Source organism: Lates calcarifer, linkage group LG23 (assembly GCF_001640805.2).
Source record: "Lates calcarifer isolate ASB-BC8 linkage group LG23, TLL_Latcal_v3, whole genome shotgun sequence".
NCBI classification, from domain to species: Eukaryota; Metazoa; Chordata; class Actinopteri; family Centropomidae; genus Lates; species Lates calcarifer.
In genome coordinates this window covers 2284876-2305562 of record NC_066855.1, presented here as the reverse complement: position 1 = coordinate 2305562, position 20687 = coordinate 2284876, and the positions used below count along the sequence as shown (strand labels likewise).

General features: G+C 40.0%; 1 protein-coding gene across 1 annotated transcript in view; it reads left to right on the top strand.

Annotated features, from left to right (window-relative positions):
• Positions 1-20360, top strand: part of pemt (phosphatidylethanolamine N-methyltransferase) — a 44754-nt gene extending 24394 nt beyond the window's left edge. The window contains exons 4-7 of the mRNA XM_018685543.2: positions 2860-3005; positions 7914-8025; positions 15652-15726; positions 19262-20360. Coding sequence (XP_018541059.1) covers positions 2860-3005; positions 7914-8025; positions 15652-15726; positions 19262-19316 — 388 coding nt within the window. The 3' untranslated portion in view covers positions 19317-20360. The remainder of the gene's footprint in view (positions 1-2859; positions 3006-7913; positions 8026-15651; positions 15727-19261) is intronic.
• The last annotated feature ends 327 nt before the right edge of the window (positions 20361-20687 follow it).

Here is a 20687-nt window from a genome sequence, read left to right as displayed (position 1 = left end):
CCCAGTTTTCTCTTATTAACCCCAAACCTAGTTTTTATTTAGGAGCCATTTTTGTCTGCAGGAAGTAAACTGCATTCAGACAGCAACCCACAGGTGTGTTAATGCACACACACGAACACAGAAAGCTTCACCTGGCCCATCTCCTGTGTGCGTTCCATTATCGCTTGTAGCATTAGGAATCCTTTCAACACTACAGACTTAACTTTTGAACCTCAGTGGCGTTATGAAGCTGTGGGGCATGACAGCCTTAACAAGATTCATTTGTTATATATATTTTTGTCTTCCTTGAGCAATATATTTGCAGTGTTTACCAACATAAGAAGCACAGACTTTCAAAACCATGGATTTGGCATTTTCAACGGTGTTTTGAAAGTGGATGTGGGATTATCTCTGACTCACTGGGCCCAGAAATCCAAATTTGGTCAAAGCAGAGGAAGCCTGTGTGGAGTTGGAGAATTGCCCCTGGAGCTGGTGGTGTTACAGTGATGTTGATAAGAAGCGGTGCTGCTGAGAAACAATGCTTTGGAATCAATGTATTTGCAGTTAAAGGACTAGCCATTTTGTGGCCTGGAACAACGCCATCAGCAGTCAAACTGTCCTCAGTTGGAGCGGTGGAACAGTCAATCTACTTTTATCACAAGCTACTTGTAACTTTAAACTGCCACAATGCCACAAAATTTTAAAGAAGATTAGTCATGCAATGTTTGCTTGAATACCTGAACCAGCCTGACATACAGCAATATTTTTATTTTGTTGAATCTGTGTACCTTGTCTAGAGCAGGGGAAAAGACATGTTGCCCCCTTTGCTTGACCTTTTCTACCAAACCCTTCTTTCAGCTGCAGATATTCACATTTTAATGGGTACAAAGCAGAAATGCACTGAAACTATGGCAAAGGAACATTGATCAAATAAAAGTTGTTACATTGGTCTCTCAGCAGCAGGGGCTATATACATTCATTCATTCATCACATTCCACAGTGGCATATATCCATCTATTTAGACCCTTACTCTAGTATTTTTTAACCTGGGATGTATTTTCATGTTTTGAGTGTAAAAAGTGCAGTAATGAGCCATAATGGTATATACCCAGCCACCACAAACAGCTGCTGTAATGTAATCCAGCTGAGTGCAGATCAAAGTACATCCACTGAGGTGTTTTTGCCACTGACAGACTGAGCTTGTTGGTGTTACTGTGTGACTTTTAGTGGTGGAAGAGGTATTCAGATTTGGCAGTGCTATATAAAGCTGAGTGGTTTGGTTTTCTTAGGTGTGTTTTGTTGCATTGCCACATTTAACACATTATCTTCTCTGATGTTATATATTTATGGCATGAAAACAATAGTAGGAGTATGGTACAGTTGCATTAACTTGACTCAGGCTGTTGTTTCACCCTCAGTGTGTTACGGCAGCCTAACAAACTGTGCAGCTGTACAGCAGGTGGAGATTATTTGGTGGCAGCACATTTTAAAAGGTAATGGTCTGAACCGCGAACAAACCTCAACTCAAGCAGTAAATGCTTTTGACTTTATATTAATTATTACATCTTGGCGTGAATTCATCCTTTGTGTCGGCACTCTGCACGTTCCACCTTTTCATACAGGCAACATTAAAAACCACTTTGAGCAGACCCTCTCAGAAACTGTTGATCCAAACATCTTAGGAAAACACAGTCGGATACAGAGTGAAAATGCTTTTACTGTATGACCACACTTACAAGTGACGTCAGGGAAAGATAAAAGCACTCTCACTAACAAGCACTCTCTTTCTCTTTATGCTCACACACACACACACATGCAGTTGATGCACTAGAAGCTATGGTGGGAGAGTTGGCAAGAGAGTAGACAGTTGGCTTTCAAAATACATAAAAATGAGAGGCTTGGTTGTATCTGCAATGATTGATAATTACATGTTCTACTAAAACTGTGAGGCATACAAACTTACTTCCTGTTTATTTATTTAGTTTGTCTCTCTATCAGTGTAATCCCAGCTGCATGTTTCACATCTTTAGCCTGAAGAACAAAATGAAAAATGTGACTTTACTCTCCAGTATTACCAAAGATATCATCAAAGTGGAGTACAGAAAACTATTTGTAAACAGGAAGTCTCCATGATGAATATGCGCTTGTTTGTCTGGCTTATCCTGGATTTATTTCCATGCAGCGATATCACAATGATATCTCAGAGTCAGCCGGTCCCACAGTGATGACATTCAATCTTCTCATTGTTTGAGAAGATGAAGCTGAATATATAATTAATACATGATTTTATGGACAGTTAAACAACAGCACTGCCTCACTGGGTTTCTTATATGTACAGCCACTTTTCAATAAAGACAAATAAATATATACAAACCAAAATGAACAGAGGTAAAGCAGTCTATATTACATTTTGTTTGGTTTTTAATAGATATTACAGATTTGATATCAAGTGCACACTCACTGTCATTTTTCCCTGAAAAAGTTTGTGTAGTTTGTGGACCAGTCAGGTCCTGAAGTGTAATCACCAGTGCTGAGCTGAGTTTCTGATATTAGCAAGAACGCTGCTGTTAAATTTGTTATTTTTTAAAAGTTAGATTTGTCAAGTTAAAGCACCCGACTATGGGAGTCTGAACTTGGCATAATCTGTATTGAGAAAAGTGCAATGTCTAATGAAAGTAGGTCAGTAGCACTGTTTCCTATTGACGTTTCAGCTTTTACCCTCTGTCATCTTTTATCTGTCCATTCTTTCCCGCTTCTCTCTCAGTCCCTATTATTATGTAGTGGCTGAGTTCTTTCTATCACCACTTGAATCCATAGTGAGACTGTAGTTCACGATAACAGTCGTTATTTATTTAATTAATGTTTGTTTGTTTTCTACAGTATGACAGTGGCGATGAAGGCCCAGGCCAGGTGGGAAGTGATGGACAGGACAGATGTCTTCTACACTGGTGTAGCACTCATGGTGGTGGGCACTCTACTGGTGGTCAGCAGCTTCCTCGCTCTAGGATTCACTGGAACCTTCCTAGGTGAGTATCAAAGAAATATCAGGGCAGAAAATAACTCAGGGGACATCTCTCACTTTGAGTTAACAGATTTGTCTTGCAGATCTGTTAACATAATTGAGTCACTCTGTTCCACAAACACTTCCACAAACTTCATGTTTTCCTTGTGTTTATTTATTATTATTTATTGATTCCCTCTAATTGTGTTTTTCCAATATAATTAACATAGAGTGACCACAATACCACAATCCTGTGATCAGTACTCCTTTAAATTTTCACTGCCCATGACCTTGAGAGACATCATGAACTTAAATCTGAGTTGGTCCGTAGGCAACTGGCATATGTCCTCATTCAATTAATAATTAAAGTCACCTTCACATAGTGTGCATGTATTTATATTAAATGTAGCTGATGATCTTACCCAGAGCAACCAGCAGTCAGTGTGATATTAGACTGACCTTTAATTTCTCATCAAAACAAGAGGGAACTAATTAAACTAGGAGTTAAACATACACAGCCTCATGCAGTAATATTTCTGTCTGAATATTTTTTTGTTAGTGTTTACTTAGTTAAATCTATTACAGCTGTATACTCTGACATTTAAATCTATACCGAACTCCACTCAGAGAGGCCCTGGCCGAGCTAGGGCTCAAACCTAGAACCTTTTTGCTGTAAGGAGACAGTGCTAACCACAGCACCATCACGCTGCACACGTACATAAACTATACATGGAATCCACTTCCTTGTATGTACAATAAAAATCTGTCAAGATCTTTGGATAGAAGATTTAGTTTCAGGATCATATGTGACTTGGGGAAACAGAGGAAAAGCACTTAAATAGGAAGTCATGTGAACACCGTGCCAATTCATACAGCCGTGCTCATTTCCATGCGTGCAAACGAACACTTTAATGTCTTTGCACATGGCACACGCAAATATCCTTGCATCTGTCACTGAGACAAACATGTTTCATTTCTGTTGTGTATCTAGGCATCGATCCAAATGACCACGAGTACGATGTCGCCATTATGATGATTTGGCAAGCTCTGGTTTAATTTCTAGGTCAGTCTCTTCAGTGAGTCATCTACCAAGGTCCAGACTTTGTGTCTCAGATCCTGCACCATATTTATTCATTACTGTACTGAAATGCCCATCAGTCCATCACTCTGTCTCTGCTGATCCCCAAATGTGATGACAGAGGGAGCAGCAGAAGGTGACAGGAGTTGTCAGGAGGTTGTGTGTATGTGTATGAGCGGGAGTCTACTTTATATGCAGATCGAGCAAACCAATTACAACGGTACTCTCGACATGGTTCATTCTCCGAAGTCTGTAAAGCACAAAATGTGACAAAAGTTTTTCTTCAAGGATGACAGTGTGACTAATGCGAAGCACCAGAAACCAGGCCCCGCCTGTATCGGCCAATACGCTGGCTGAACACAGGTGAACACAGACAGTACTGCTGTAAACCTCGGTTAGAGGAGTTAAGGACAAACTACCCGAATAGCAAAGGTAATATATGAATTAAGGTGGATAAACTGTATTAGGATGCCCAGACCACTGAAAAATAATAACTCTATGAGTGTATTTCACAACCTGTTTGCAATTTTGGACACTTATCTAGGTCAGTTCAGGGCTGCTGAGGCCAAATGAAAACATTAACAGCATCATTTTTATATGTGCTGGCACTGCTGCTGAATATTAAAGTTTATTATGAGTGTTACTGAGATAATGATATTATTTAGATGCCAAAAAAAGCTTAATTTCAAGCCATAATATTTTTAAGGCAAAATAAGAACTCATTTTTAAAATGTACCATTTGGTATTTTCTTATGTAGCAGGCATGACAGAATAGTTGGATATTCTAGATTTATTTATGATTTAAATTAAGTTAAAAGGGGAAAAAGGTAAAACCACAAAACTATAAGCACACAAACAGGACTTTCTGTCCAACTTTGACTCAACCTTCATGTCCTGCCGCTAATTAGTATTTGATGCTGGGATTATGTCAGAAACATCCTACATGTCTTCAGAAAAAATGGCGTGCAAAACAAAGTAGGAGTTCTCTGCTGCTGGACTAAAATGTTGGATGGAACAACCAACAGACATACGTTTAAACAGTATACACATATTATACAACTCTCAGTGCTACAGAGGAGGAATCAGCAGTTATGTAACAATATCAGCTCAACAAAAAGGTCACTGATTGAATCAAAAAAACAGCTGTGGGAGGAGATAATTCATATCCTCTGACATACTGCAGCTGATACTATGTGACCTTTGCTTTTCTCATTAGTCATTTCAAACATGGGGATCTAGGAATTATTTTACATATCACCACAGCAGGGCTGGTGTTGTTTTCACCTTGTGAGTCTGTGTGTTTGTCATCATGTTGTTCTAAAGATACCAACTGTAGTAATTTGTAATTAGTATTTTTATAGTAATTTGGCCTAACTACTGCAACTGTTGTTTTATACAACCACCACAGTCTACCAGCACTGTGTTTCCATAAGCAACCACAGACATATGCACAGACATACTGGAGGACAAAGCCTGAAGGTGTGTTGTAATATGATGTGTCTTATTTGTTCTATATTAATCCCCTTGAGTCACTGTGACCTGATGACTCAAACTAATGCCACAGAGGCAGAAACAAAGATCCAAACACAATCAAATTACCCATAGTCTAAGTGTGCTGGCCAGCTGGCCCGAGATCCACACTCCAATCACAGCACTTCTTTAACCTCTACGATTCTGCAGTGCTATCACCACTCTTCACTATTCTTCAAATCCAGGCTCCCCATTTTCATAACCACAGTGAAACAACAGTGACGCAGGAATGTTTAAAAAAAGAAGTTACGCTTGGCTTTCAAATCTGAATGGGTCACCAGTAGTCCCTTTGGAGGTCAAAAATGAGGTTAGCATATTGTTCTGACGGCCAGTTACAGCTGGTTTTCTATTCAAAACCAAACACATTTGTTTATATAATCTCTTGTTATCCTGCCCTACCTGTGGTGTGTAAATGAGCATACATAATGAAAATTGTTATATAACTTGGGCATTAGCAGGACCTCTCTGACAGAAAACAGGGCCAGCAGCACCACATGTGTAATTCAGCCAGTCATTTCTACCTGCTGAAAACCTGTGTGTGTGTGTGTGTGTGTGTGTGGGTCTGGGTGGGTGGATAACAGAGGCATAAGGGAAGTATTTGAATGTTGAATGTCCTCTTATATGTAAAATGGGTCAGATAATGTGTGTGTGCACAGTATCTGGGGAACTTATTACATAGGAAGCCATAGTAAGTGCTCAGGTTACAGTAAGCAGTGTCCTAGTTCAGCTGCCCCCAGCAAAGACCCCCACTGCACAAATAAGCACTTGTTTAACATCCAGTGCTTGTGGTATGTTAAAAGTTACTTCTACTTAGTGTTAAACTGAATTTAAAATTCATTTTTGCCAAGAAATTAGTTTACCCTTGGTGTTTAGTGAGAATGCCCCAGTATACTGTTCTACCGGGGGTGGGAATTTTTGATACCAGCTGGTGATGGCACCGCCTGTGGCACTCCATGACTTCATATGTTACTCTGTGACACCACTTTATTTTATGTCACGGCTAAAATAAGTAGGTAACGTACAAAGAGCTGCTCATTGCTGGTAGTTTTATGTTTAATATAATGTATAGGACTTTATGTGGGAGCTTGTGTTGAAGTAACATCCAGTGGGAACATTGCTTAAATTAGCAGGTGCTTGCCTAGTAGCAAAGCATTTTGTGTCGCCAAACAGACTAAAGAATAAATCAGTGACGGACATGAAGCATGTGACTCAAACATCCAGTGAAGAAAAGAAAAATAGTGGCACATGAAAAACATGAGAATGATGTTCTTCATATACACGTGAAACAAAGAGAAATGCCTCCTTTCCTTACGTCTTCTTCACCGTTTGAGGTTTGACTGTTGCACTTTTAACTATGTCATCATAATACACCCTCTTCCTCTGCGATAGTATCATGACACCAACTGGAAAAATAGCACCACCAGCTGTTTATGTCAGTAGTGGATAGAAACACACACACAACTTTTGGATGGAGACTCATCTGTTACCAATAGTCACAACTGGGATGTTTTTCTAGCTAATAGAACACCACAGAAGTTGACAGCGAGCCTCCAAGCAACACTTGCTCTCAAAAATGTTGTCAGCTGTGACCGTGATAAACTCTTATCCAGAGGCTTCAACCTCAGGCACAGTTTCAACTAAAAAAATGAGGACATAAAGATAACATCATTAAGATTTATACTTCCTTACACAACGAGTGTGAAGAATTCATGGAGTTAATATTTCCTTGCCTATTTCATGCTCTAGTAATCAAACTTTCTCCTCAGAGTTTTCACATGAGGTCATATCCATGCAGTCATATTGTTGACATCAGTAACAGCCAGGTGATGGTGGAGCAGACAGTGCAGCATTAACAAGGCTGTGTGGTGCCAAAGTCATATTCCCTCTCGGTGCATCTCCTCAGTCTGATCTCAGCGTCTGCTGTTGTTTTGTCAGAAACATGTTAAAAATGATTGGAGGATGACGAGCGGACGACAGTCTATCTGGTCTGAGCTTCAAACAAGGCATCATGGTTGATGGCAAAGTGGAAACCATGGCAATGGTGTGAAATAGTCCACAGCGTTTGGCACCGAATCCCAGTCCACCTGAACTGCTTGATAAACTGGAGCCTGGAGACAAATTTGGAACCTTTACACGTTTCAGAGAGGTTCCCTGCCTCCTGCACGCTGGGACACGCTCCAGCTTCATGTAACACTCAACAGGAGAATAAAACTGGCAGATTTTGGTTATGAAATGCAGCGTTTGTCGAATACAGCCACATCTGAACCTGTTACAGCATTAACCTGCTGTGTGTGTGTGTGTGTGTGTGTGTGTGTGTGTTTTCAGGTGATTACTTTGGCATCCTGATGGATGAGAAGGTGACAGGCTTTCCCTTCAACATCATAGAGAACCCGATGTACTGGGGCAGCACTGCCAACTACCTCGGCCTGGCACTCATGTAAGTGGCTGTGTGTGTGTGTGTGTGTGTGTGTGTGTGTGTGTGTGTGTGTGTGTGGAGGGGAGAGGAGGTCAGCAAGAGTGTATCTTAGGTCTCTGCAGAGCGGAGATTGGCTTAAATAAATAACAACAACAGGTTATTTTTACCAGATTTGTCATCAAGCATTACTTGAGGAGTTTTTAAAACGTAAATGAAATCAAACAAATGACCTGCTCCCTGGCAGGTGAAGTCCTGATGTATGTGGAGTGGCGTTTTAGATTGAAAGTTAGTTAGAAAGTGAAGGCATTCGGAGGCAGCTCAGATAACAAGCTGCGACTTGCAATTGGAAAAAAAAAAAATCCAAGTGATAAATAATTTTCCTCTTGAAAAAGGAGGGGAGGTAAAAACTTTCACGTGTTTCTCGTCTTTATGACAACCGTGACCACATCTCTTGGAGCCCGGCGTGCTTAGTTGCTAAGCGAACGCTCCAGGGTAGACGAGCCCAGTCGGCAGTAAAACATATCACCCCCCCCATTCTTCCTCACATAGAGCTACGTGGACTTCATCCCTAATTTAACTCTCTCTCTACAGTCCTTTTTGTTGTGACTAATTTTGCCCTGTTTTCTATGAATTTAATTCACTTCCAGCCCTGTTGTCTCTGCATCTCTCTCTCTCTCCCCTGGCTACCTCTACTCTCTCTCTCTCTCTGTCTGTTGCTGCTCTGCTTTCTTCACTCTTCATTCGTTTGTCCCTTTCTGCTGCTGTCTTAAAAATCCACAGTAAAACAACTAAGATCTCTGAAAATAGGTCGTGATTTAACCTTTTGTGAACCAAGGGAGTTCTGGTATGTGTGTGTATGTGTGTGTGTGTGTGTGGTGTGTGTGTGTGTGTGTGTGTGCCACTTACAGGCTCAGATTGTTATTATAAAAGTCTCACAACACTATGGAGAGAGTCTCTTACAGAGACAGACCTCTTTTATTAAAGAACAAGATCCTTTTTGTTAAGAACCATGACAGACAGAAACGTCGTTTCACCTCGCAGAACACGGTTGCTGGAATTCCACTGACTTGATCGGTTAGTTTGTTTTTGTTATTGTGTGGCATTAAGTGGTGGAAGAAGTATTTAAATCCTTTATATAAGTAAAAGCACCACACAACAACATTTTCTTTAATTTCATCAGATATGTTAACTGTGATGTAAAAGCCTTGAGCACCTTTGCGCTCAGAGTGCAGGGTCTTTGCAGTCACAACATGAGGAGGGGAGGAAAACTCCACACGCCTCGTCTCCAAGCTCCTTTCTGTGCCAGACAAACTCTCCCACACATTAGGCCACTTACTGGCCTCTCTCTGTGACCTGGACAGGAGATTAGCTGACACACATTAGCAGATGCACTTAGACTAATACGTGAACATGTGCTGGACTCGTGCTGCTAAATAAATAGGATGGGAGCTAAAATTGCTGCCTGATGCCATTCCTTACTGTGGTTATATATCATGTATTTCAGTATGGACTGCTTCAGCAATTGTTCTCAAGTAACCCCCTGCTTCCAAAATGTTCAGTACTGTTTACAATACTGTAGAGTGCATATCAGATTTGCTCCTGACAGTTTAACGTTTATAGACAAGCCTTGCTCACTTTGAAAACTTTATTTTGTTGCTGAGCAGCATTTTTCATGCAACATTAGACAGACGTACAGTGTGGTTTGGGGTAGCTGCACTCCTCCCTTTGAGCTGAAACATTCAGACATGTTGCACATCTGACTAACCCCTGATATCAAATCAAGCCTGAGAATCTGCTCCCTTAGCACATGCATCTGTATGCATCTGTTTCTGCACTGAAAGTATTCAAGTTGTAAGAAGTTAAGATTTCAGCCCTGGCTGATTTAATGACACCTGTCATTACTGGCAGTTACAGCCAGTAACAATACAACTGCAATGTAAATAAGCAATTAAATGATTCAAATACAATGAATGACTGCTGCTGAAAAATCCCCACCATAAATAGTTTCAAAACTGGGGTTTATTGCAGTGACAATCACAAGGATTATAACTTCAAGCGACAGTGGAGCAAATGCATAAACGAGCTATTCAGCTATTTCGACTGTCTGTTAGCTCTTTTTTCTCACACTTTAAGAAAACCCCCTCCAGTTTAGTCCATTGTGGGACATTTCATTTGTTTTATCACCATAACATTATCAGAGTGATTAATAGTGGGGTGAACGCTGCCCTTCAGTTACATCATGGACCTTTATCATGTGTTGAGCTTGTGGGATGGAGCCATATCTTTGAGCAAAAGAGAACAACAATGCTCTTATTTTGAAAAGGTCACACTCTGCTCCGGGCAAAATCATGTCACCCCACTCCCACCTCTGCACTACCCTGTTATTACTCCGCTGTGGCTGATACTACAGTGTGTATTTGTGGAGAGTGCAACTCCAGAGGGACTAAAACAGTAAAATATATCTTAAGACAGCTCCTTGGACAAAGCATGTATTCATGGCTATAGTGCTTCTCTGTAATTATAATTTTCAGTAAAAACAAGAAGAATGGGAATTTCCTAAAGCTTTTGACTGATAGCATGTAGCCGTGTTTTGTTTTGTTTCATTTTGTTTTGTTCTGTTTTTTCTTTGGAGGGTTCCACCAACTTCCCCCACCCAATGTCTGACTGAAGGTTTCCCAATTAACTTCTATAAATACACAAACACACACTCAAGAGTATCCACTGCCCATATCCACACTCAAATGTAATTTGTGGTGAGAATCCAGGAATCCAGAATCCAGGAACTAGCAAACGTCAACCCTATACAAAAATTTGGCTGATATACTGTAGTATTTATAAATATGGATGATGGGTAAAAATAATCTTCACCTAGAACGGATATGGTTTTGTGGTAATGAAAAACCAGATGACAGGCATTTCCTGCATTACATAATATACTGCTCCACACTACACTATTCTGTCATCTTACCCACTAATTAATGACCCGTCAATCACACATTCACACTTCCGTGTTTGGAGCTTTCTGCACTCGTAATGAGACCGGGTCAAACATCAGGCAGTTTCCTCTTTTAAATTTTATGTAGATTCGTTCAGAATTAATTTTTACATTTTATTTTGCAGGAAACCTTTAAAACCCCATTAAAACACTAGCATCTTGCGTCTTAGCATCCATTTCCACCTCCTCCACATGTCCCTCTCTAACCTTCCCTCCAAACGCATGCCTTAACCTCGCATTTACTCTACGTCACAGGTAAGATAACGACAGGACTTGAAGTGCTTTTCAATCAAACAGAAACATTAGTGTGTATTTCTCTGTCCCTTAAGACTGACTCAGTGGATCGCTCAGTAGATGTACTTACCCTGAGTTCTTTTTCTTACGTAGATAAACCCACAGTATATGTCAGTGTCATAATTAATTGGAAGTTGCCAACATCTCCCAGCTATACATTAGACCACAGAGAATGTCATCTGTTCTGCATGGGCCTCATTTGTTCAAAGGTTACTCCAATTACTTATTGACAGAATTCTAGCCTGAGTTGAAATTTCTTGCTAAACATGACAGATGCTCTTTATGTTCTCCTGTGCTCTCTGATCAGGCTGTATTCAGATCTTTTACGCAGCAGTGTAGCAGTGTTCATGTGGTGCTCTCCTCCTCATCAGCTTCACCCTTAACTCCATGAGCTTTGCATTTACTTTCAAAGTAAACTAATAGTGTATAGAGCACATAAGAATAATAAAGTCAACGTACAGAAAACACTGCAAATGTCAGAAAGAGGCAATAATGTGATATACATTATATTTGCCAGTTTTCCCTCTCCACATAAAGAAGACATCATGGTTTCTGTTTTCATCCTGCTTTTCAGTCATATATTCTTTTCATTCGATACACCAAAGGGCAGATGGGACAGCAGCAGGGCTCTCTGGAGAAATACAGGCTGGACAATGATGAAACGAGAAAAGACGAATGTCGCATCTGGCCTGTGTTCATTTATGAGAAAGTGTCATAAGATCATAGTTACAGCTCTGTCTTCTCAAAACTAGGTCAGTGATTGCAAGCTCTCATTCTCCCACTCCTGAGCTGAACATTATTTAATCAGGAAATCTCATTGAGATCAAGATTATGATTTTGCAAATTACACAACCACAAGGTCACAACAAGATCGTTCTTTTGCTGCAAAACAACTATCACTCAGACGCACACGTGTAGCCTCGCTAATTAAAACAGTCACAAATGTTATTCCAGTATAAGCTACTAAAGATTTAAAATTTCTCAGAGGAATTTCAAGCTGTGCTGCAGGTCTTTCCAAGAGTGAGAAGCATAGTTATTATTATTCTTTAAAGATTTTACTGTTTCACACACAATCACACAGTCTGGACTGCTGAAGATGAAAATTTGTCAGGATGAATCTTACTGATGGTGATCCCCTTACTTTTCTACTAGCACCACCATGATATTCAGATTTGTGGTTTTGAATGATTGATTGATTAAGCTCTGTAAAAAAATAGTCAGTTGATTAATTCATTACAATCCCACATTATCTAAGTATTAGAAAAGCATTATCATGATATCTTGACACTGATTTCAGTATTGTTGCTCAGCCCCACATACAGTATTACAATCGCTAAGAGCTGCAAGAATTGTTAAGTGTTGTCATCTTGCTGAAATAAGTGGACTGTGTCAAAGACACATCTGACACTCAGAAGAAAGGAGATTTCTTCATTTCAACTGCTTTAAATTGGCTGGTAAATTGGTCTTTTCCACACCCCTGCCACAAGCCATTATCTGTGAGTGTGTAAGTGTCTGGATCAGATTGTGTCGGCTCTGAATTGGCAGGCAACAGCTTCTCTCAGGTTGAACATTACCCAAGCTCTACCAGTGGAATTCATCAAAGGAACTGTAGAGATGAGCCTGTGACCTACATTTTCCTGGAGACCATATAACTAATGTCTTACCTCCAGTGGACGTGATATTTTCACATGTTAATATTAAACCTTTTCTCATCTTCAGCAAGAGCCAGATGGATTTTTTTTCATTCATTCTTAATCAAGAAAGGCACTAACCTTTGACCCAGGGGCCTTCAGCACATACTGCTATTTATGCAAATAAAAAAAGGAAAACACTGACTGAGCCGACGAATGTTAGTTTTTCCCCCATCTGGTTAATTTCCTTGTCCAAATACTTAGTTTTCCATTGTGCTAGCATATGAGTGACTGACGACTGCAGCCTGATTCATACAGACAGCCCATATGGAAACATACGCATACACATATTCATATGCATATTCATGTGCATAGACTCAGATTTCCTTACAGATTTAAATAACAGACTGAGAATTACAGCCATGCGAGCTAGACAGTTACACAGAATGGAAAATATTATTACTCTAAAATCTTATTCCTGTGGATCGTACGATTGTGATCATCACATCTAGTAAAACTTTGTTTTAACAATGAAGGTTCTAAAAGTGTTTGAAGGGAAACAACAACAAGAAAACAAAAGCTATGGTAGCATATGGTAGCAGTACGTCCAGGGACTCCTAAACTCTAACAAAACGATACGTGTCATGAATCATTGTAAAGAAGTGCTCTGCTTCTTTTCCCTGAAAAAGTCTAGGACAACTTTAATCAGAGTTCAGTTGTATTTCAGGGGAGTGCTCTGTTACTTTGATAAATAGGGATAATGCTCCAGTTTGGCATACGCAAGTCAGCTTGACCAGTTTTGGTTTTGTCATTTGTAATCATGTCAGTTTGACTGTCATTTGGCAATTTGTAATATGGGTCAGTGGTAAATGGGGATTACCAAACAAGATCTACTGACTCATCATCATGTCAGATTTATGCGTCACAGTCAGTGGGTCTCACTGAAGCCTGTGTTGCAGGTCAGTTTTGAAGTTGTCGGAAGCTGTGAATTGAATGTAATCACAGCTGTTACTGAGCTGACACAGAAATCTAAAGTCACAAGAGAGCTGCTTGAGACTTGTTCCTATTTTCCTGCCATCAAATACCATACAATGTGGACTGAAATGGATGGTAGACTTTTCTCCCAGTGTGACCTATATACAGTGGCCAAAATGTAAAAACTGATCAAATATAAAATCCCTAAAATAGTAAATGTCAGCTTTGGTGACAGAAATAAAAAGTTTTTTCTGATGCTGACGGTAACAAATTCAAAGGAAAGTAGTGATCCCAAATTTTAAACCTGTGAACAGCAAGCTCCCAGTGTGTGCCCATGATGCAGTTCCATTTTTGTGGCTCCCGTGATCTCTGGAAAGGTCAAAGGCAGTTAAAAGAACTGAAAGAAGACATTTTTAGAAACCACAGGTAGCGCCAAACCTTTCACCACTTCACGTCTTGGCCTGGTTTATGTGTTCTGCAGGGAACCTAGCAAAATATTAGCATTGCATTCTCTGAACATTTGCTAAATATCACTAAAAAGTTTTGCAGAGGAAGGACCAGAGTATCACCATAGTTCTCTGGGGACCATGAATTTCTGTAGTAATTAGTTGATTGATGACTAGCCATGAGCACTAAAAAGCTGTAAAATAAGAAAACACTATACCAACACTTTTTCTCTGGATGTCTGCTGCATTATGGACTCACAAGCTAAAGCATAACTTCAGTAAGAAATTTACAAGTTCTAGAGAAATAGTAGAGAAAAATAGGAAACCACAGGAAAAGAACTTAGTTCTACAGGACTTTTTCCTCTTTATCTTGGTGTCTCAGTTACTGTCTGCTGAACTAGGTCAGGATGAACAGTTTTATAAGCCTCAACAGCAAGTCTTTTTTACATCTGTTGCTGCTCTGATTGATTTCATTATGCCTTTCTTTACCTTATTGCCTTAATAAGTACTGCAATGTTTCAGTGGTGATGTGACTACCTCGTGATTGAGATTCTCTCTCACTGAGAGAATCAAAACAAAAGGTGGCTACTTTAAAGAATCTAAAATATAAAGCATACTCTGGCTTGTTTTACACTGTTTTGTTTATGACATAATTCCATATGTGCTCCTTCATAGTTTTGATGTCTTCAGTGTTAATCTACAATGTAGAAATTAAGAAAAAACATTGAATGAGAAGGATGGAGAACTTTTGTCTGGTACTGCATCTGCAGGGATTTCACAAAAAAGGTTTTTGCTACTCATACTGCTGCTCTACATGAGGGCTTTTAGTCCAGCACTCATGGGTTATTTCCTTAATAATGGCCACTACATTACCTCCATCATGCAGGGCTGTGTGTGCTTCTGTGCGTAAGTGTGCCTTTTTATGTTTTTTTTTCAATTTGCTAAAATAAATCTGTGTCAGTGTGCCACATTCTGATCAGGTACATATAGGTCAGTATGTTGTGTGTGTTTATTTTTTCCCACAGTGATGACCTGCAGGGTAAAACATTTTTAAGCTCAGTTTTAAAAAGGTCTTTGTAAAATGATTTATTTTCCAGATTTCTGGATATTATCCAGATTTTTAATTTGAATCCAAGTTCTGCTGGTTTTGTTCTGTAGTTTCCCTGTTGTTGCTCCCCATCACTACGCACTCTGCATCTGTTTAAGAAGAAGAATGATTGGCCTAAAGCATTGTGCTCTTCACAGAATACATGTAAAACCTAACCCATCTTCCTTCATCTGTTCTTTTCTCCCTCTCTGGCCCCAGTGGTGCCAGTCCTGTTGGACTTGTCCTTACTGCCATAGTAGCTGTGGCTTACAAGGTGGCATTACGCTTTGAGGGGTAAGTCTTTTCTTAGTCTCATGTCTCATTTATATATGTCAGTAAAATGCATACATTAAGCACAACATGTGAAAGTTGTCCCTGACTTGTCAATTTAGAACATTTAGATTTTTAGCACCAGCAGGCTCACAGTCATTCATATGTAAGATGTTTGGTAACTGCCATAAAAAACACCAGAAGAAGAAAAAAGGTGTCCACTTCATCACGTTAAAACAATGAGACCAGCAAGAAGTAACATCTCTCTAACCAGCAGCTATCCAAAAACTGACAAAAACATGTGGATGTTTCATCTCTAACTCATGCTGCTCTCTCCACCCGTACAGATCATTATGTGATTACACCGATTAGGCATCAGATAAACACTACAACAGCTTGGTGTGACTTCTTTATGTCTGTATCTGTTGCAGTCACTGGAGCAATTTTCCTTGTCTCTCTAATGAGACAGAGAGAATGACAGTTAAGTGTAACTTCAGTTCCATAATCACAGGGGGCAGACACTGTAGAGGCTTCATCCATAACATTTGATTATACACACAGTACATAGAAACAGATAGCAGTGTGATTGGCCCATGATTAATAACTGATTCAGGCACTACAGTAAATATGTGTTCTGTTGTAATTACTTTTTGTTGATTGCTAAGTGAGAGCTCATCCATTCATAGTTCTGTTGTGGTCCACCCAGTCGGTACGCAGGTCCTCTGTCTACACAGGTAAATGGGGACACGTCACTCAGGCACAAGTTAACGAGGCCACCGGGGTAGGAAGTGACGTATCATTCGAATCCCAGCCCTCTTCCTCCTCTCTTGTGTTTTCTTCACAAACGTCATAGCCATTTATTTAGGATGACCTTCATTAGTTCTGCAAAAAGTTCAGATGGACAAAAAACGAAGGATTAAAATAGGTGGTCTGATCTTTTTTCACATTAAAAGCCTTGATGGCCAGTTTTTTTCTCTGTTGAGTCCTTCCCCTGCTCGTCTATGACCATTACGATATAAGACCTAAAAAAGAAAATATCGTGACCTACTTCTGGAGATCTGTCTGCACAGACACATGCACACAGAGATACACACATACACATACACACAGAAACACACAAACATGCTGTGACTGCATAAGCCAGTCACAAATGAGGCAGAGCCAGGCATGGAAGCAGCTGGTATGTGCACTTACTCATTAGGATATTTGTGTGTGTGTGACTGTACGTGTGCATGTAAGACGCCCTCTTATCTTCGGAGCAGGTGTATACATGTTTGTATGTATGTGTGCTAACTGTGCAGCTGCCCTTTAAATTACATGTGTGAGGAGCCTGTGTCATATAGCAGCAAAACAGCTTATGATTCAAAAGTGCAAACGAATGACACAACAGTGTACCACACATGCATATGGCTGCACCTAAATAATTTGTCACAACCTGTTACAGCATATTGACAACTCCACAATAAGTAGTAGCACAAAGACAAATAGTAGAAAATGGCAAATTGATAAGCTCTCAAAATGACTGACCTACATTTATCACACAAGGCACAGACACACACAGTCACAGGGATATTAGTGTTTATCAGGCACTCAGCACATTACGTCTGATTAGCCCCTTTTATCCTTCCTCCTCTAACATCTGAGGGTTATTTTGGTTGTTTTATTCACATCTTCTCACCCACATTTATGCCACTACATACATGACCCAGTGCTGGCAGGGAAACACTGTTGTCTAACTGCATCTTTCAAAGTGGGCTCATTTACCCAACGAGTAACAAAAAGTCACATTAGGCTTTGAAAGGAAGAGCAAGTTTAGAGGCACATGTCCCTGAAAATGTCACATATTAGCACATGCTGTGAAAGAGAGCTCAGGTGTGTGTGTCACTCCGGTGATTTCAGACTGCACTGATCCACAATTGTGTCATTTAGCCCCAACCTGTGAACTGAAGGAAAGGCAGGTGCCAGATTTTACCACACACTGTGACTGGGAAAAGATTCATATGCTATATTTATCTTCTGCCTCTGGCAAAGATTCTGAATGATCTCATTTAGTTTAACTGGGGTGAGGGTAGCAAGGCAGGCCAGTTGGATATTACCACATTGACTGGAATGGGTAATAGCACCAGTGGGATAGATTCAGGAACCACACAGTGAATGGAAATAGGTGTCGAGTGAGTTCAGACAATTGCCCTCAGGTTTTTTTAGCTCATAATGTGAGATGCAGTAGTGAAAGCTGACACCAAATAATGATTTTTAGACCCTTCCCATCTACTATTAAATCCTTAGAATACACTTCTGCAAACAGGACTGCCTCTGGCTATTTTCAGTCTCTTCAGATCTATTCATAGCCACTATCATTTATATATTATTAAATTCAACTTAATTCAACTTCTGGTGTCAGAGTCTGTAATTGAGTATGTTTACATGAACACCAGAGCCGCTGTTATGAGTCTTATCCTGCTTTAATAATATTTGGGATGTGAAATGGAAAAAGACAAACCTCCTGACATTGTCCAGATTCCAGATTGTCTATGCAGTCCAGTCCCTGTCATCTCTATACTGTCTCTGAGATGACACATTATCCAGTTAGACTATTATTAGTTCTACATTTTAGTCTACAACACACCTGCACTACAGTTGGTAAATCGATTTGGAGATTTGTCTTTCCACAATATTTTGTAGAGCATCCTGTAGGATTGTATGGTAGAGACAGAAGATGTCTCTGCAGCTTATTTGTTTTGGTAAATGTTTTATCTGAGCATAATTGTGTGTTTCTGAAGGTCGTAATTCTCTAGCTGCTAACAGTATGATGGAAACAGAGAAAACAGACAGATGCTAAAAGATCACGTTAGCATGTCCCAGCTGGCTACTGTGTTGGCAGTTAGCTATCCTGCTAGATTAGCTCATCAGCTACTTTCTGTTGTAGTTTGGCTGTACGAAATCATTTGTCTTCCTCCTTCTTGGTTCCTCCAGCTGGTAGCGCCCTACCCACCTGCTTAGCTCACCTGTGCCTTAAAATAGCTCTTGTTGTAAATATACTGTAAATTTGCATCAGAGAACACACTTGCAATGACAAATTCCAAACCAGGATCCAGTGTCCCAACACAGGTTTTACAGCACTGTGATCATACAATGATACAACTCTGTCCTGCATCCTTCACTCTCCTGTACACTTTTCAAATGTGTCTGGTGATTCAGAGATATGATGTCCACCTGACAGAGAAATGTGGCCCCTTTTGATAACAGCTCAACAATATCCCTGTTTGTTCTCTGGCTCCGGCCAATTATTTTCCAAATTCCCTCAATTACACCTTGGGAACAGAGCTGCTGTTTGCTGGTACAGCTGTTAGTTTAACATGGGAGTCAGTGGTGCAAAACTGTAAGTGCATTCAAGTGCATCAGGGTGGTGGAACATGTGGAGAGACGAGGCATGTTCCTATCTTACATACTCAAGCTCCCTCACGGTTCAGCAGACACACACGCTCCTGGCACCGAGTGGTACGGCGGTCCAGTCTCTGATTTATTGTCCCATTACATGTTTGTTCTGCTGTATTTACAGACCATTCACTGAACAGATCTATCAGGAGAGGAGTCAGCGCCACAAGCATGATTAATCACCTCGCAGACGCTTCCTGCTCCTGGTTTGGCTGAGGATTCTCATCCTGTCAGGTGGACAGACAGATGGACTGACCGACAGACAGACTTCTCAGCAGCCTTGATCACTAATCCACCTCCAGCGTGGATACAAAGGAAACATTTACACTGCATCTCCAAGTGTTCCTCTTCTAATTTAGTTTAAACTCATCTGAAGAATGTGGAAGCTACACTGAGCCATTTTTCTATTGCAATTCTGAGCCACATGACCATGACATACTTAATTAGGCTAAAGATGTCAAGTAAAAGAAATAGTAGGAGTACTACTATATGCATAAAAATCAGTTGGACTCACCCTTTTAAATTCCTCAACCTCAACTGAAAAGAAGCGATAGAAATCCAACTAGTTCATTCATTTTACATGTTCTACCATCCACCGCTCACTTACTTCTCAGACCATAGACAATAGAAATACATTTTTCTTGCTCAGATGTTCTGTTATATGAATGACCCAGTGATGTTAATTACTTTTGTGATGTTAATAACATTTCATATCATTCCAGGTTTATCTTCCTATCCTGATGTATTACTGTGTTAACACAAACAGCCTTTGGACCTACAGACACTGTTATTTTTGTACATAAAATGCCGTAAAAAAGAAGTGATAGAAGTCCAACTAGTTCATCATAGCAGCTAGCATATTTCTCAAAACATTTTTTCGCTAGTTCATCACTGCCACAAGTTCTCGACTGATTACAAATACTGCAGTTCTTATAAAAACCCGACATGACGACCACACTTAATGACAGCACTGCTAGATTTGATGGTGCACCTGTTTAAAGTGACATCATCCTGGATCAGCTGTGTCCTTCCAAACAAAACAAAACAACTAAGAGATGAGGATCATGAAGACCTCAGACATTCAGAATAGAATTCTAGTTCTGGCTTCATAATGTACCTATGCAAACCATTCCCAACTGGACAACACACACTGTTTGGTGATGTACTGTACATTGATGGGGTTTATTTTTATGTAATAAAAGAATGAGTCAGGGTGCAAAGCACGGGGTGCACTGGTCTCTTTGTGTCTCAGGAAATCAAGAATACTAATGGAAGCACTTGAGGCAGCACTTTACATACCTTCCTCTAACAGGCAGATGTGTGGGAAGGCATAATACATGATTATTCTAACCTTGCATGACTCAGGAAAATTATGACAGTTCTACCTCTCTATGATTGCAGCGAGCAGTAATTAACTATTGGAGCCAAACACTAATGCATCTCCTGTTGTACTACATTTGATTGGTTTGTGATTTAGTAACTACTATGTTTATCAGCTACTATGTATCTGTGCACAAAGTAGCTCTCAAGTTAAAGTCATAATCCAAGAA